At 42.0% G+C, this 19,305-nt stretch overlaps 2 protein-coding genes across 6 annotated transcripts in view; one reads left to right on the forward strand and one right to left on the reverse strand.

The window, feature by feature from the left end:
- The window catches only part of LOC134531046 (mpv17-like protein), a 19,946-nt gene extending 6,126 nt beyond the window's left edge, over positions 1-13,820 (forward strand). For 2 of the 5 annotated variants that reach the window (XM_063366562.1, XM_063366552.1), the window contains exons 3-5: positions 247-378; positions 1,687-1,925; positions 2,627-3,341. In XM_063366562.1, the coding sequence (XP_063222632.1) occupies positions 247-378; positions 1,687-1,925; positions 2,627-2,737 (482 nt within the window). In that variant the 3' untranslated portion in view covers positions 2,738-3,341. Of the gene's footprint in view, positions 1-246; positions 379-1,686; positions 3,342-13,698 lie in introns of those variants that run through there. The other 3 variants (XR_010074924.1, XR_010074923.1, XM_063366570.1) reach the window with 3 other exon arrangements.
- LOC134531066 (mpv17-like protein) overlaps positions 4,927-19,305 on the reverse strand; it is a 28,629-nt gene continuing 14,250 nt past the window's right edge. Inside the window, exons 2-3 of the mRNA XM_063366591.1 lie at positions 15,464-15,595; positions 4,927-13,943 (exon numbers count right to left, since the gene is read on the reverse strand). Coding sequence (XP_063222661.1) covers positions 13,764-13,943; positions 15,464-15,595 — 312 coding nt within the window. The 3' untranslated portion in view covers positions 4,927-13,763. The remainder of the gene's footprint in view (positions 13,944-15,463; positions 15,596-19,305) is intronic.

Raw genomic sequence — 19,305 nt, forward strand, 5'->3', positions numbered from 1 at the left:
AAGCAACGGTATGCAGTTATTCAACTAATTTCAGCTTGCTAGACAAACAGATAATTCCTAATGGCTTTTAAAAATTCTCGGGTTTCTTGTGGATCTACCGGCATCAATAAAGGTTCACTGCTGATTCGAGGCTTCTCGCTGACTTCTCGCTGGGCAAGTGTTGGAGGTGAATGGGCTGGTGGTTCTGTCGCATCACACGAGGTCCGTGCGACACAAGAGGGTGAGGGGGGGTGTCCGTGTGCTCAGGTGCTGCTGGAGCAGGTGACGTACACGCCCTTCGCCATTGCGAGCTTCTACTGCGGCATGACGCTGCTGGAGGGCCAGGGCTGGGACGCGGCCGTCTCCGAGGTGCGCGCCAAGTTCCTGCCCACCTACAAGGTAGCGTGCCGTGCCGTGCCGTGCCAGCCTCGCCATCTCCCGTGGCTAGCACGTCCCGTGCCCGCTGATGCATCCTCTTCCGTTCTCCTCCTGAGCTTCACCCTTCACCCATTTCATCACGTGGCTGTTTGAATTACTTCAACAACTATTAATAATGCTCAATACAGGGCCCCCACATGGCCGGTGCTACCGTTGCTATGGCAACGGGGCCCATGGGTCTAGGGGGCCTGCGAAGGGAAGAAAAAAACCAAAAAGTAGACAATTTTAAATAAATCATAGAAAAAAATTATACAGTATGGCCTAAATTTAGTTACCGATGAAATATTACACCAGAGTAATATTATTCGGAATATGCTGTGCGTACAGAACGTGTCTGAATCTACAACTGTGAGTAACAAAACCACCACCAATTGACGTGACACCATGTTGACAGTGCAGAACACTTACACTCATTTATTTGCCATTATTCAAAATAAATTTACGTTGACAATCAAAACACTGACTTAAAACTAGTTTTAATGTGTTTTAAAAATAATTGTGAAAAGGTTAAAAAAATATATAACTAAAATAATGTACATTAAGGAAAAAAACATTGTTTTATCACTGTTAGGAACAAGGGGGGAGGGGGGGGGCATCATGACTTCTAGCAACGGGACACACAGAATGATGTGGGGGAGCCTGCTCTGCACATTCTTCACCTTACTTGTTTAAAAAAATTTGCTGCCAGTGTTCACCACTTCTGCCTTCTGCCGTGCTGCCAAACAGATCGCAGCCTGATCCACCTTCAGTGTGGATTGTTAAGGGCTCCTCCTACCCGGGCACACACGCGGTGCCCAGAGCTTCAGGAAAAACAACGCGATTTCAAAAATACTCAAGATATCAGAGTGGGGTATAGTTACTAAAAGCATTTAAGAGTTCGCTGAGGGCTGAAAAGTACTTTTGACTTTGGATGAAGTTTTTAAACTGTATTTTTTAGAAGAGTTAAAACGACAAAAGGCTTGTTTTCAGAGTAGTTTTTAGGCGTTAAATAACCGGTGCAGATTCTATAAAGCACTTACGGGACTAGCATTACACCTTTATCTTCATTTCTCGGCCGTACGATGTTACGGTCACCGCTCAGATCTCACAGTTGTCCTGTGACGACGCGAAGACCGTTTCGCTGGTCATCCCGCCTCACTAACACCCGTGCACCCCTGACGAGGTGGGCCCCTGAACTGGCGATGGCTGCAGTCCACACCTGCCTTCCTCTGCGTGTGTTGGTGACTGACGTGCAAGCCTGCGCACGGCACCGGCGGTGTCTGCCCGCAGGTGGGGGCGCTGGTGTGGCCGGCCGTGCAGGTGTTCAACTACAGCGCCGTGCCGGAGAGGAACCGCGTGCCCTTCGTGAGCGTGTGCAGCCTGCTGTGGGCGTGCTTCCTGGCCCACATGAAGCAGGCGGAGGCACGGCGCCTGGCACGCCCCCCCGTGGTGTCGCCGCCCTAACCGCGCAGGCGAGGGTCTCCGCACTGTCGCAGCACTGGCCAGCCACCCGTGTTTCAGCTTCTACAGTACTATACCTGTTATTACATCACAAATATGAGTTCAAAAATTTGACAGCTATTGAAGATGCATTTAGAGCTTCGAATTGAAATTCTGTAGCATACAACATAATTTTGAATTGAAATATTTTGTTTTCTTTCTACAAAAGTACTTTTTGAAATAGTTCAAACTAAAAATGTAGGTTTTATGAAATTCTGACATTTAAAAACTTTAAAAAATAATTAACATTGTAATATACAGTTTTATAAGTCCATAAAAGAAGCACACCATAAAATTTAGCATCGTGATTCTCCAGAGGCATTCTCCCGGTCCACAGCCCTTTACCTGAGTCCGTCTGCCTCGCCATGTGCGTTCCATTCACACGGCCAGACCACATACATGTTTACTTTCCGAGCTGCAGTACACATACAACAATGCAAAGTCTATTGGGTCCTCAATTTCACTAGCCTTATAAAGAATGTCCAAAAATACTCATGAATTTGAAATTATTTTGGTTTAAATTCTTGAACAGTTTTCCACAAATATTTTTTTTTCTTTTTTAATCTAAACTTTGTTGTGATGTTAAGCAAACATGTAGTTTTTTTATTTCGCAATATATTTGAAACTAGGCCAGAAAAAAAATATTCTCACTGTTTCGGTTCATGACGTGGAAGAACTGGAGGTGATATTAAGGTTTACTTGAGTCTGCTGCTATGTGCTTGTTTCGCAGCGGGCGGTGCATCCCGACTGCACTCTTGTCAGTGACGCGCCGAGGGCAGCACGGCACGGCCCGACACCGCGCATGTTCCCCAGCGACACCCCTCGCCGTGCTCCGGAGTGAGAGCCATCATCCGTAGGTCAAGTTGGTTTGTCGTAAAGAGGTGTCTATGAGGCTGGTGCGTGCCACTAGCACATAGCGCACACAGCAGCAAGTCTGCGTGTGGAAGACCAACACCGATGCGGAAGCTACAGTTTGTGCTCCTGAAGCAACTGGAAAAGTTCAACGCACAGCAAACAATAATGAGTGTTTGAAAACTTCAGACGTTTCTGGTGGGGATCATCTTGTCAATCACGGAACTACGCAGGTCTCGAAGATGCTATGTGGTGCGCGGATGCAAGCTATGTTCACGTGAGAAACTTTCTTGTAAGACACATTGTGAGCAATTTATTTATTAAAATATTTTATTTAATTATTACAGTTGTGACATGCACACCAACACCTCATAAAGAGGGTACTAGGGTGTGCATGGGGATATAAAAAAAAAAACAATGAAAAAACAGTATCACAATAAAAGAGCATAACATGTAAAAAAGATACAAACACAAACAAAATGCAAAGGACAAAATAAACAATAGCCACAGGCACAATATTCAAATTGATCGATACAATCATTCTGTACAGGAAGAGATGAAATAAACAAATTTAGACAAGTCAAAATCAAAAATTTAAATTCTCCGGATGTGGATGAAAAATATATTATCTTTATTAATACATAATTTTTATTTATAGTTAATTATTTATTTTATTTATTTATCACTTAATCCAAGGATGAGCAGAAGAAAAAACTTTTTTAATGAAGTGTTCTCTCCGTCAACACGTCCACAGAGATAAACCTCAGGTTGTTCCGCCCTCGGACTGTGTTTCTAGCCGGTGTTTGAGATCATGATCCCTCACGTCCCTTCTTTAGCTTCAGTGTTGCCAACACCGGCGGCCAGGATCTCCCGTATCATCGGCTGACCTTCCAGTCACATTTCCTGCAGAGTGCATCTCCACTAGCCGCTTGCTCCTCGTGTCACAACTCTGAGCGGACTCACATCCAACAGGACCTGGATGCAAGTCTCCGCTAAACCAACTACATTTCTGTTTCGCAAAATCACTTCCAAGCAACAAATGACAGTCCTTGATTCCTTGCTCGATATCCTCTCCTTGGTTGCTTGACATTTGCTGTCAACGATCTCGCTGTCAACGAGATGTTACGCTCCATAAAAAAAATGGGTACATGTACTTGTATATGCATGTTAGAAGGTATACTTACTTGGAGTAATTTTAAAATAAACTATAATTGTATGTGCAAATAACTAACAGAAATTAAGTAATAAAATGACTGACTTGATGTAAGATTTTGGACATACGCCATTGCTTAGCACATGTATGTCTGTAGAAGAAAACTACAAAATACACAAATGACAAAAAACACAAATTAAGCAAAAAATTGCTGTTGTCAGGATTTAACGCCACACAATACTCCACAACAGGAATATGGTCAACCAAAACAAAGAAAAAACAAAGAAAAATGGACTAACAGAACGAAAAAAACCCACAAATGATGACAGCACAAAAATACTGAACCCAAAAAATTCAGCACAACAGTTGAAACGAGACAAAAACACAGCCAAACGAAAAGACAAAACAAACACAATAGTTTTTCAAAAAATAAAAACAAAAGAGAAAAGAAAAAACCCACAAATGATAGCACAAAAATATTGAACCCAAAAAAAAAATCAGCACAACAGTTAAAATGAGACAAAAACACAACAGTTTTCTAAAACAGAAACAAGCAACGTTTCGGGAACTGCTATCTGCTCCCGTCCTCAGGCAGAGACGCACATGGTATGGAAACTTTGCTTAATTTGTGTTTTTTGTCATTTGTGTATTTTGTAGTTTTCTTCAACAGACATTCATGTGCTAAGCAATGGCATATGTCCAAAAGCTTTCATCAAGTCATGCACTCCCATTGCACAAATCTTTCAAAGATAATAATAAAATGACTGGATTGATAGTATAAAAACGGCTGGTAAAGTATAGATTCAATCAAATTAAAAAATTTAAATAAATACAAAAATATTGATATTTATATGTGTATTGAATAAATTATTTAATTTAGTAAAATAATCTAGATATTTTTTTTTATTTAATAATGAAAATCAATATGCTGAATATGTATTCCAATTTATTACTTTTAATTATTTATTAACAACGTAATATTTTATAAAGCAAATAAATGATACATACTGGAACATAACCTCACTTCTATAAATACACTTGACAAAGTCATAAACTCAATTTATATCACAAATAATTCCATAAATTAATGTTTTTAATGACATGGACCACTATTCAACATCATTCAATGAAGTATACTATTTAAAAGCACTCATAAATTTATTTGTATGTAGGTAGCCTTTATTTCATTCTGTGAAAATATCTTTACATGGTGCGCGTGCTGCGTAGAAATTCACTCTCACCATGTTTTCATAACTTCAAAAATCAGATCTCTGCAGCACATACATATTTCCTTGTCTAGGCGGCCAGGTGGGGAGACTTCTCGGACAGACATCAGATGTGCTTAGACTCAGGGTGGCCACTATATTTGTGATAAAAAATTCCAGGTTTTTTCCAGGTTTTTCCAGGTATTTTCCAGATTTTCCAGGTTTTGCAATATATATACAAAATGACATGTTTTTATTTATGTAATACATGATACAAAGCACACATTTTAAAACACGGAACTGTATAGTACTAAATATAAAACAAAAATGCACAAAATGTGATACATACCCAACTAAAAAAACAGGTGGCAGTTTACTAAATATATATTTGCCACATAACTTTAACCTTTTTTGTGTTTAAAATTTCTTCGTCTATGAGAGCGGTCTGTTTTAAGGCATCACTCATTATTTTGACTTTTTTTGCCTTAAGTTCCCTAAGGTTCTTTTCTGCTTGTCTTGGATCAGGCTGAAAACATCAGGCTATACGTGTAAGTTATAAGGAATCTTATTAGTGTCATGAATTGAGATATGTTTTTCGAGTAGATATACACATCGACCTACCGGATGCTCGCCCGCGTCTTGTACTGTCGCAGCGATGTTTATTTTGACAGCTCAAGCAATTATCTTTTCCCGTGAGTTGATAGAAAAAGGTCGCTTCACACAGCATAAAAAAAGGAGCAACGCCACTTATTCCCCACGCAGGAAACACACTGGCTGCTGTCTGTCATCCCCCGCATTTCCCCCTTCCTTTCTTCTAACATTCCACGTCTCGCCTCTCGCGCGAGCAATAACGAAGCGATGTAGCAGTTGCACCACGCATTGGGTCGTGTTTATGCTTTGCTGGTGACCGCTGGAGGTCCAACATGCTTTTATTCGGTATACATGATCTTTCATTGCGTTTTTTTAAAAATATTTTTTTCTGATTTTCACATTTTGGTCAAAATTTCCAATTTTTTTTACGGTTCCCGAGAATGTACTCGTAAAATCACTGCTTCGTTAAATCGGGGATCTGGTGTACATAATAATTATATGTTTAGTATTATTATTTTACAAATTTTAAGTGAACATAGCATTACCGACGTTAAAGGTAAGTTAATGCGGAAGGTTTATCGGCCGGCCTCAACGCACAGCTGCGAATATTCATAAAAAAACGTGCAGTGTCGTTAGTTACTGGACATATTTGACAGTTTATTGATAAGCGATGGATTACAAGACGTCGTAGTTTATAACACCGCTAAACCGTTGGAAGCTACTAGTATAAATTAAAGTACTAATAAAACTTTGTTACAGGAAGCGTGGGCTTCATCCTGAGCAGGTTGAGTGGAAACAAAATTCTGTAACTTGCAGGTTTCTTGATTGGTTATTTATAACTCTATTGTAATTCTTAGATTTGGCATGGCTTGTAAATGCTCCCCTACCCATCGTATCAATCTTGAAACTTTTATTGCATATCTTGCATCTCGCACAAGTTCTGTCTTTCGCATCGCATCGCCCATGGAACCTCAAGACTCATAATGACAGAAATACCTAGTAGACATTGCCGCAATAGCTTCCTAACAAACTGCACAGCGTAAGACTAAAACCGCTCGAAGACTTGTACTGAACATAACAAATTAGAGCTGTAGCAAACCGTATGTATTAGTTACTGAGTAACGGGTGCGGCATCTAGTAACGAGTAACGAAACGTTACACACGAGTGCATTTCGTTACTCGCATCTTTCGTATGTTTTACGCATGCGCGCGCTTATTCGTTACAAAGAACGATGTTTGTTTATTAATAAAAGTATAATTTGTAAATTCGTCGTCCAAGTTTTTTACTGTTTATTAAAGGTATTGTGTGTGTAGACAAAGTTTTAGATTCGAACAGAAACAACGTAAGAAAGTATTTTTACAAATTATAAATATGTATGTTTTTGTTTTTTATTATCGCGTATTTTCACGTTTTATGTTATCTTAAAATATATATTATAATAAAGCCGCTCTAATGAGATTTAATTGTTTCTTGGTTAACAAAAGCTGTTAATTATCAAATATTTTTAATTGTTTATATTCTATTTATTATTATTTACGCGACGTCATACTGTACGCGTACGAAATACGACTCGATTCGTTGCTGTTACATAACATAGCATGTGCCATGTTATGCGGTATCAGAAGTAACGAGTAACGATACGAAAGTAACGAGTACTAATTGTTATAGTAACGAATACATACGGGTACACATTCTTTCATTACTTTTACAACTCTATTACTGAGTAACGGGTGCGGCATCTAGTAACGAGTAACGAAACATTACACACGAGTGCATTTCGTTACTCGCATCTTTCGTATGATTTACGCATGCGCGCACTTATTCGTTACAAAGAACGATGTTTGTTTATTAATAAAAGTATAATTTGGAAATTCGTCGTCCAAGTTTTTTACTGTTTATTAAAGGTATTGTGTGTGTAGACAAAGTTATAGATTGGAACAGAAACACCGTAAGAAAGTATTTTTTACAAATTATAAATATGTATGTTTTTGTTTTTTATTATCACGTATTTTCACGTTTTATGTTCTTATCTTAAATGATATATTATAATAAAGCCGCTCTAATGAGATTTAATTGTTTCTTGGTTAACAAAAGCTGTTAATTATCAAATATTTAAATTGTTTATATTCGATTTATTATTATTTACGCGACGTCATACTGTACGCGTACGAAATACGACTCGATTCGTTGCTGTTACATAACATAGCATGTTATGCGGTATCAGAAGTAACGAGTAACGATACGAAAGTAACGAGTACTAATTGTTATAGTAACGAATACATACGGGTACACTTTTTTTCGTTACTTTTACACCTCTAGAACAAATTAGAACAACACCCCGTGTTGCACGCCGTAGTGCGGTTCATATTCCCCCTCCCCCCTTAGTGACGTATTGCGTCTATGAGGAAAGAAGAAACATGACACGCCTGGGAACACTACAGTCTCTGCCAACATGACACTGTATAGATTTGCCGCGTGATTATCAGACGCCGCGATGTACGTCTTATATAAGTTGTGCGCATTTACACCGCAGCATTTGCCCAGGAAAGAAATAAAATTCCAGACAGTTTCCTGGTTTTACCTGGGCCCTTTCAAATTCCCGACATATTCCCGGTTTTTCCCGTTTTCCCGGTTTGGTGGCCACCCTGTAGACTACTGTCTTCAATGACTATAGTACACTGTACTGAAGCACATCTGATGTCATCTAATGAGGCATACCACAGTTGCTTGAAGGTGTCATTGAGAGTAATGCTTAGAGACTTGCAAAATTCATGGATTCATTTTGTGATATGCTACAATTCAAATAATTATACCTTAGTGCTGCTTCTACCACTGGTTCACTGTTAATCTGGAGTGATGAGGGCCAATTAGAGACCCTTGCTCAAAGAAGTGTGGAATCACAGACACTCAGTCAAGACGACTCACAAGTCAGCAGCCAATGAACAGGTGGCATATGCCCGGTTGTGTAGAGTGTAGTAGAGTCTATCCTGGAGGTCACTGAACCTGCGAATTTTGCACGTCTCTAGTAATGCTCACGTTTCTCCTCAGCGAGACAGACAAATAGCAATCCAGACTGCAATATCCTCACAGATGAGGACAGTTCACTGAATCCCAGAGTATGATTACAAGTGAATTAAGGTTTCAAGCAGGGGTGCACAAGAAGTATTTTTTAATGTCGAGTCGAGTAGTGCAAAAACGCTTATATTTTTGAGTCAAGTTTGTGAAGTCGGGAAATTTTTTTTTGCATTTTCCTTTGAAGTTCAACCAACAGAAAATTGTGGCACAAAAGTAAACACTTTACATAGTATCTCATGATGTTTTTTTTTTTACTCACTATCATAATGCTATCTGCATAGTAACCTATGGTTCCTACCCTCAGTATTTATATTTATGAAATAATTTTACAACTGTATATTTCGATGTAAGTTAGCTATTTGAATATGCATCACAAAAAAATTGTAATCAACTATTACCAATAAGTAAAACAATAGAATAAATTCTTTCAAATTATATTATGAAGCATAAGGACTAAAATATGTTTATATGGTAACTATTGTGTTTGTGCGGTAACTATGGTGCTTCCTCCGTGTTTCTTTGTCAGTCGTTCATTTGTCTTCACTTCACGTTTACGAGTGCCATTATTATTTTGAGTCAGGCGGACGGTAAAATAGACAATTTTGTACGTTCATTTCTTTTCAGTAACACATGGTATAAATATTATTTATGAGGAAAAGGATAATCAAAGCTCATTTAAAAAAAAAAAAAAAAAAAAAAAAAAACAATCGTTACTGCAGCAAATTCGACAAAATTTTGATTATGACAATTGTATAGATGCTAAGGTTAATGTAAACAAACTTATAATGACAATGCTCATAATGACAAAAATGAAAATTATGCAGTAAAAAATTATGTAAAATCAGCCACCATCACTAGCAAACTTAATTATCTACAGTGTTAATAATAATGAAACGGCAGGAGAACATAAGCATCGCATGCTGAAGGTACTTACGTTGTAACGAAGACCTTCACATTCAGTTCTGCATCAACTAATCATGTTTCCTACTGAACTGCATTGTACGAGCTTCACAATTACTAGGTACATGAACCTAGATTATTACTCCGGTTTGTATTTCAGATGTTTCATGAAACATTTACAACGTCCCTAGACCAAACATTGGACTACTCGAATTTTTCGAGCTTCAAAATTAGGGTCAGTCGAGTACTTAAAAACTTGACTCGAAATTTCGAGTACTTGTGCACTCGTAGTTTCCAAGATCAGAGGCTAATGCACTGAGTCTCCACATAAGCACCGCGTGGTTCATCACGCTGAAGGTCGTACAGACACGCAGACAGGCCCATCGCGACTGCACCTGCCACCAGAGGCTCTGCCCCTTCGCCACTCGCGCAGAGCCTGCCAGTTTCCCCAGGACTCACAACACTGCTGATGAACATCCAGCTCACGGTGAACTCTCAACATCTGGACACAACCACAGCTCGTTTTTATCTAGGAAAGAATTTCTTACACAAAATGTCCGAGAATAAAAGCCAATGGTGGTTATTTTACAATAATTTATAACAACATTAAAATTGAATACATAACATTAGATATCATCTATAACTTAGGTAACTAATATACCTAATATTTCCTGACAATACCGGCACAACATTATCACAGACAACAATTCTAATATCACTCTTTATTTATTACCAATTATCAAATATTATTATACTTTAAAACTTGCTACTGGTACTAATGAGCGAGATATATTTTGAAGGAATAACTGTTGTTAACCGTAAAGACTTTCTACAATCGAAAGAGAATTTGCTCAGAAAGAACAACCTTAAGTCAGATAATGATAAAACTTTGCTAAACAGTCAAGGACAATATGATGACACAGATACAACATACCACAGACTGCAGTCACCTAAGACAACAGTTACAATAATTACGAAAGAGGGCAAGACATCTGCTCAGGGGTTCTGGGAGCGCGAACTCGCTACTCGCTACTCCTGCCGGCAGCTGACAGGAGGGGAAGCCATGGACCGAGCAATCATCTCCTACTTCTCACTCTCTCATCCCGTCCCATCTCACGGCCACTCTTCACTCTTCACATGCAATTGATTTAAAGTTGCAATATCTCGTGAGATAACCGAGTGAAAAGACAGGAGTCATGAATAAGAACAAAAAAAGAAGCGAGAACCAAGTTCTAAAATTCTAAACATTACAAAACTTTGCACAGAGGGCTGAAGGAGGGATCATGAGTGGAAGATCCAGAGGGAATGGAGACGGACAGAGAGAGGAAGTCAGGTGTTCCTTGTGAGGACGGGCGAGAGTGGAACGAGCTTGAGGGGAGGACACTGGATCTGGGAGGAGGGAAGGACTTACGAAGGAGGCTCCAGAGGGGGGAGGAGTGAGGGTAGTTAGGGGGTGGGAACTCCTTGCCACCGGGCGGAAGCCCAATTGCAGGTGTAATATTATTATTAAAGTGACTTGACCTACACTCCTAAGGCTCTGCATCTTAACTGTCATGCTGGATTTAAATTTTATTATAATTTTGATGAAAGGTACTTTGACGATACAAGAAAAAATTGTTTACATTATACATACATGGAAACATGAAAACTAACTTTCAATTAGTGACCACAATGTAATTCAATCAGTCAAACAAAACATTTTAAATTATGAGCACACACTTGACTCATCACAACTAGCAAATAACATTTAGCATGAGTCTGCAATGCTCACGCAGCGACACATCGGTAAGAATGGCCGACACAACACACTAGACATGAGCATAACAAGCACCTACTTCTGTTTTCTGCCTATGACATCAAGTAAAGGAATGTGCTGTTGTGCTGTGAACAGGTGGTTGACACGGCAAATAGTAGCTCTTGACACACAAGAAATGGAGCACAAGGAAATTAAGCACAGCACAACAAAGCACAGCTGTGTATTGGCCACCCAGTTATATTTATTATATTTTATATTTTATATATAATATATATTATATAATTATCAACTTAAAAATAACACAAATACTGTTTTAAGAAAGTTCTTCATGTCTTTCCATTATTGGTTTTGTATGAAAATTTGAAATTGTATTATATTTTAGTTCACACTTTAGTGCCCAACATTTTGACTATAAATTATATGTTTATACAGTTGTGAGTTCAACGGTGGCCTGTATTTAGCCAATTCTGATTTCTTACCGATAAGGCTTCAGCAGTCAAATCGAATGAATGCACACACACGGACATGAAGGGGGGGGGGGGGGGGGGAGAGAGAGAGAGAGAGAGAGAGAGGCGTAATGGGCCAAGAGATTTTGTTTTGAACTTTGAATATGTATAAGCTTTAGGTAGAGGTGCATTAATTTCTGCAGACTATAAAATAATTTTTAATATTGTACACTACAATGTAACTCAATCAAAACTATGTTTTATTTTATCTTTTGTTTTCCAAATGAACCTTTTACACTATGTGAAATAAATTGTATACTTAAACACTAGTTAAGTACAAGGTGCAAGGTGTTTAATAAAACTTAACTTTAAAATTTTACATATACTGTACTCAGATAAAAAGCAGTTGTGTATGGTATGTTTCCTGATGTTTGCCGAGAAGGGAGGGGGGGGGGGGGGTGCATAATCACAAAGTCTGCTGTGAGCGAAGAAAAGCCAAGATTCGTCCCTGTGAAACACACCAATTGAATATTTTAAAAATTGACAAGAATTGCGCCTGCGACACCTAAATTTATTTGTATTAAAAATGAAGATTAAACCTACTGTTTACCAAGGCTCAAAACTAAGATATAACCACTCATTTTTAAACTGTTAAAAAATACTCAGAACTGAAAAAGTAAAAATGTAGAGTAAAGGAAAAAGGAATGCAGTATTTGCGGGTGAGACGGTATGAGACACACCAGGGCTCGGCTCAGCAACATGGTTGGCTTGTGGCCGGCTGAAGCAATGTTTCTTTCATGCTCGTGGTCTACACAATGTCGGCCAGGCGCCCAGACACCGGCCGAAGTGTAGTGTTTGCAGTGTGGAAACAGTTTAAGATGACTGTTTTTTATGGCGGTGACCGTCATTAGCGACGGAGATTCCAATTCAGACTTGCAGATCATCACCGGAATGTTTTGGGCGAGAGAATATGGCAATTACAGCATACTGTCCCCAGACAATTCTTAGCTTCAAAATTAGTATAAACATTTCGAATTGCTTTTTTTTTTTTAATCAGACGTATTTCAATCGAATATTCATAGTTAAAATCTTAGCCTGTCTAACTGCATTGCGGTCACTCATCGTATTTTCGTTTCCTGCGTTTCCATGCTGGGTAATGCAGACAACTTTACTTTTAAAGTCACACTTTTGAAATATTCCTTCATACGGTTCTGAACTGAGAAAAACACCGTAAGGCCAACACAGCGGATGAAGCCAGCCTTACATAAATATACCTACATGTTTTATGTAAAACATACACAATCTAAATACAACCCTTGAACACGCACGATACTACAAGACGCTTGCTTGTGGACCAGCACACAGCAGCACAGACTCTACACACTAGTTGCTCTGGAATGCAGTCGCTACAGGACACACACATACGCACTTCACATCGATACCGCCTCGAGGGGACTGCTGCAAGGACTCCGGCAGGAACTAACGTATCAGCGGCCTTCTGCAATGTACTCGAGTGGACGTGTGTTTAACTGCCCAGCCAGCACGGCACTGACACACCCGTCCGTGCCACCCAGGATCCCGTGTCGTGCCGTGCACGCCAATGTTTGACACTGTTGCCCATCCTACACCCAACACATGGAAACCAGCCACTGAAACGCTAAAAACATATCAAGGTGTCTACTCCGTTACATAAATTAAAATTAGTGATTTTCTTGCCTTTCCATGTCTTTGCAAAAAAATACTAAACTAATGCCAAACATAGCAAATTCCTGACACTGATTTCATCGTTGTCCACTTGGTAAAATAGTTGTTTATGTCCCCAGAGCAGTCCCCTACAAGCACTGGGCCCAGTCTGCACTCGAGCGACACCCTGATAGACGTGAAGCGGCTACGGCGAGGACGTGGGGCGGAGCCCCGGCTCCGGGCCGCCCTCCACCCTCGTCTGCTTCACGTACGCGATGAACACGGTCCACAGGAAGCTGCACGTCCCCACGAAGAGCAGGCGGTTGCGCTCCGGCACAAACGTGAAGTTGACAGTCTGCACGGCCGGCCACACGCACACGCCCACCTGCGGCCCAACAGCACGGCGTTTCTGCGTGCTCTCGGCACGGCTCCAGCACTCACGGCCCCAACTATACAGCACTTAGCTATAGCTAGAGGCAAGGTTTCACGGTTTCATTTTCAAGCCAATTTTGTTTTTAAAACAGGAGATTACGGTGTTATTGTTTTTATTATTTATGAAATCTGCTTATTAAAAAAGATAGCATATTACTGAAAAAAAATTTTGTACTTAAATGTTCCATGATACTAATTTCTCCATAAGAGTGTCATTCTGACCGATACCTGACGTTTTTTCTCAATACAACAATTTTTAAATAATTAATTATTTGTCATAAGAATTAAGTTTTGATTGAAAATACTATTTGTCATGATTTTAATTGCATTTTGTTGCTTTGTGGTGTAACCTGAATTGCAGTGTTATATTGTGTATTGACATCCTCATTTGTGTTGTTCTGTTTCTATCGCAATTCACCTACAATCGTGTCCGTAGCTACAGCATATCTCACCGCTCGGTCTGCAGCATACAACACTTGTTCACAGTCATACTAGCTGGCTTGCTGACATTAAAAATCTTGTTTTATAATCCATCGTTACCTATAATAAGTTTCATTGATTTTGTATTTCACTATTGGTTGATTTTCTTTGAACATAAAATAGTGTCTATTGAGAGAATTTTTACATTTTGTCATGCTAACAGCCAAAAAATAATTCAATGCTTAACAACAATTATTATTTCACAGGATAAACTATTTGTAGCAGTCTATCACTGCTACTAATAACAGGGCGTTAAATTATGTGCTATGCTCAAACAAAGCCAACATTTATAATATAAAATAATATAAAAAAGAATTTGTTGACAAAACCAAATAGGCATCTTTAAGTTAATTCTCCTTAAAAGTAAAAAAATTGAACACTATCACCTGAAGCTCTTGATGAAATACACAAGAAAATGTATTACCTAATAAAAAAAATTCTCAATCCAAATTTTCCTTTAAAAAAATACAATGTTTCAGATACATTAAATATTTTTTTATTACATTATAAAGGTGTGTCTAAAATTTTTCGCTCCATGGCGTACAACTGGCAAAAGAGCACAGGGCAACAAGGACGATGCTAATGGCAGACACTGCATATCGGAGAGACAGAGTAAATGCCCAATACGTAGAGACCTGAAAAATTCGCGGATTCATTTTGTTCATTTCGTGACATGCTACAATTCAAATAATTATACCTTAGTGCTGCTTCTGCCATTGGTTCACTGATAATCTGGAGTAACGAGGGCCAATTAGAGACCCTCACTCGTAGAAGTGTCGAATCACAGGCCGCCCAGTCGAGACGACTCACAAGTCAACAGCCAATGAACAGTTGGCATTTGCCCGAGTGTGTAGAGGATAGCGGAGTCTATCCTGGAGGTCACTGAACCCACAAATTTTTCCGGTGTCTACCGACACGTACAGTGCACACTGCAAACAGGACGAGGTACAACTAACGGTAAGGGATGCACCGCACGTGTCTCGACGTAGTCACCTTCCAGGTGCTGAAGAACTTGGAGCGCAGCTCTGCGACGGCGTCGTCCACGCTGCCCCCCTCCAGCAGCGACATGCCGCCGAGGAAGCAGGCCAGCGCCAGCGGGCCGTACGACATCTGCTCTATCACCACCTGCGACACGCACACACACTTCCCCACCGCTCCCCCGCGCAGTCGCCACACGCACCAGGCACTGGCCTTCTCAGTCAACTGTCTGAACAGTTGGCCACCAATACATTCCTCCTGCCGCGTCTATCTGTCTGGCTGAACGCGACAAACTCAAAATCTACCCAACGGATTTTCATACAGTTTTCACCAATGGGCAGTGTGATTCACGAGGAAGGTTTAGGTGTGTAGTTCATTAAGTTTTTGTGTGAATTGGCTGTGAATGTGGACATGTTTTTAATGCAGGATTGCCGTCTGGTAGACATACCCTCTATGGCCGTGGCCACCACTCGACCTACTGACATGATGCCTGGAGCAAATAAAAAAGGGACCTGTGGTTCAGGTAGTTCCTTAAAAGCATTGGTAAATATGTAGTTGGGCGGTATTTGCGAAAAAAAAATTTAAAAATCCGAAAATACCTTTATTTTATGCTCTTCAACGTCCTCTTTTCATTAAAAGTGGCGGAGGTAAGAAATTCCAAATACTTTAGGAGATATTGAATTTTTAAATTTCATCATATGTAGTTGAACGGTATTTGCGAAAAAAAAATGTTAAAAATCCGAAAATACCTTTATTATATGCTCTTCAACTTCCTCTTTTCATTAAAAGCGGCGGAGATAAGAAATTCCAAATACTTTAGGAGATATCGAATTTTTAAATTTCATCACAATACCAGTGCCGTGATGTGGCGGTTAACATTGTTTCTTGTTTACGTACGAGGTACGAGTATCTACTTTTTTTATTGGATAATGATGTCGCGTTATTGTTCGTGATAGGCCAGAATTCAAACGAACCAATACGTGATTATTTAGTTCATTTATTGTTTAAAACGGTGTTTAATTACCGCCTCCAATTTAGGTGAGTTTTTAACGTTTCTAATTTTAAAGTCTTATTTGTGTTTTTGATATTGTTGCGTAAGTAATAAATAACAAAAAAAAATTTACGTGAGTTGTTACTGTGCATCCTTTTTTACGGGTTTGTTAGGTAAGGTCTACATATTTACCAAAACATTGATTTGTTATCTTTGTTTATTTCTAACTTAATAATATTGTAATTGAATTATGTTTTAAGTTTATATTGTTCCTGTTTCTTTTCTTTGAGCGATAGTTTATCATGTATTATTTATAATGTTACTATCTTACTTCTAATTCTACTTTTTCCCTTCTTCATATACCTATATTTTTTTATCATTTTTCATTCTTTTTTTTTTTTTACTTTTGACTGTTTTCAGTTTTAGGTTAGGTATGTTTTTATGTTTGAATGTTAGGGGCAATCTCTGAAACTACTGATCAAATTCTAACAATTCTTTCATAATATGAAGCTACATTGTCCCTGAGTGCTATAGGCTATTGTTATTTTGGTAAAGATATGATTTAAAAATAATCTCAATAACTGTAATTGAAGTCAGAAAAAGTCACTGGTATGCATACAACCTGTGAGTGTAATTTCTCTACAGTTACAAAGCCATTACTTATTCTTCTATCACTAACCCTTCAACGGCGATTATCACAACTACAAAAAGAGAAAACAAACCCAGCTAAGCGGATTATTATCAGCTATGAAGATGATTGTTGAATATGTTGACTGGGACCATTAGTTTAATTTTTAGTCGAGCGGTAAAGCGCACGTTTCCCTACAGTAAACTGACTTTTGAAGCAAGTGGACTCATCGCGTCTTGTCTATCTTTTAAGTATTAAACATACTGACGTCGACCCAGGTGCCTACCTAGCTCCCTACAGGCCGTTATGACGAGGCAACGCCTCTCCTGCCAGTTAGGCATAATGATATACCAGTGTGTGTTGTTTTTTTTTTCAGCGGACTGTAATCTTTTATATTTTTGAAGGGTATTGTTGTGTTTGTACACCGGGCGACTGAGGTCCCGCCCTGCCTGCGAAACGTCATGTGCTCCGTGGGAGACGTCGAGGGGAGGGAGAGACGTGCCGGGAGGGGAAGCGCCGCGCGCGGAGCGCTCAGTCGAGTCAGTCGCGAGGGAGACACGGTCGCGAGTAGTCGCACAGTCGCTGGGCAGACGGCCCCGAGGAGTAGTCGCGGAGTAGTCGCTGGGCAGACGGCCCCGAGGAGTAGTCGCGGAGTAGTCGCTGGGCAGACGGCCCCGAGGAGTAGTCGCGGAGTAGTCGCTGGGCAGACGGCCCCGAGTAGTAGTCGCGGAGTAGTCGCTGGGCAGGCGGCCCCGAGGTGTAGTCGCGGAGTAGTCGCTGGGCAGACGGCCCCGAGGAGTAGTCGCGGAGTAGTCGCTGGGCAGGCGGCCCCGAGGAGTAGTCGCGGAGTAGTCGCTGGGCAGACGGCCCCGAGGAGTAGTCGCACAGTCGCTGGGCAGACGGCCCCGAGGAGTAGTCGCGGAGTAGTCGCTGGGCAGGCGGCCCCGAGGAGTAGTCGCGGAGTAGTCGCTGGGCAGACGGCCCCGAGGAGTAGTCGCACAGTCGCTGGGCAGACGGCCCCGAGGAGTAGTCGCGGAGTAGTCGCTGGGCAGGCGGCCCCGAGGAGTAGTCGCGGAGTAGTCGCTGGGCAGACGGCCCCGAGGAGTAGTCGCACAGTCGCTGGGCAGACGGCCCCGAGGAGTAGTCGCGGAGTAGTCGCTGGGCAGGCGGCCCCGAGGAGTAGTCGCGGAGTAGTCGCTGGGCAGACGGCCCCGAGGAGTAGTCGCACAGTCGCTGGGCAGACGGCCCCGAGGAGTAGTCGCGGAGTAGTCGCTGGGCAGACGGCCCCGAGGAGTAGTCGCGGAGTAGTCGCTGGGCAGACGGCCCCGAGTAGTAGTCGCGGAGTAGTCGCTGGGCAGGCGGCCCCGAGGTGTAGTCGCGGAGTAGTCGCTGGGCAGACGGCCCCGAGGAGTAGTCGCGGAGTAGTCGCTGGGCAGGCGGCCCCGAGGAGTAGTCGCGGAGTAGTCGCTGGGCAGACGGCCCCGAGGAGTAGTCGCGGAGTAGTCGCTGGGCAGGCGGCCCCGAGGAGTAGTCGCGGAGTAGTCGCTGGGCAGACGGCCCCGAGGAGTAGTCGCGGAGCAGTCGCTGGGCAGACGGCCCCGAGGAGTAGTCGCGGAGTAGTCGCTGGGCAGACGGCCCCGAGGAGTAGTCGCGGAGCAGTCGCTGGGCAGACGGCCCCGAGGAGTAGTCGCGGAGTAGTCGCTGGGCAGACGGCCCCGAGGAGTAGTCGCGGAGTAGTCGCTGGGCAGGCGGCCCCGAGGAGTAGTCGCGGAGTAGTCGCTGGGCAGACGGCCCCGAGGAGTAGTCGCGGAGTAGTCGCTGGGCAGGCGGCCCCGAGGAGTAGTCGCGGAGTAGTCGCTGGGCAGGCGGCCCCGAGGAGTAGTCGCGGAGTAGTCGCTGGGCAGACGGCCCCGAGGAGTAGTCGCGGAGTAGTCGCTGGGCAGACGGCCCCGAGGAGTAGTCGCGGAGTAGTCGCTGGGCAGACGGCCCCGAGGAGTAGTCGCGGAGCAGTCGCTGGGCAGACGGCCCCGAGGAGTAGTCGCGGAGTAGTCGCTGGGCAGACGGCCCCGAGGAGTAGTCGCGGAGCAGTCGCTGGGCAGACGGCCCCGAGTAGTAGTCGCGGAGTAGTCGCTGGGCAGGCGGCCCCGAGGTGTAGTCGCGGAGTAGTCGCTGGGCAGACGGCCCCGAGGAGTAGTCGCGGAGTAGTCGCTGGGCAGACGGCCCCGAGGAGTAGTCGCG

Source organism: Bacillus rossius, chromosome 1, assembly GCF_032445375.1.
Source record: "Bacillus rossius redtenbacheri isolate Brsri chromosome 1, Brsri_v3, whole genome shotgun sequence".
Taxonomy (NCBI): domain Eukaryota; kingdom Metazoa; phylum Arthropoda; class Insecta; order Phasmatodea; family Bacillidae; genus Bacillus; species Bacillus rossius.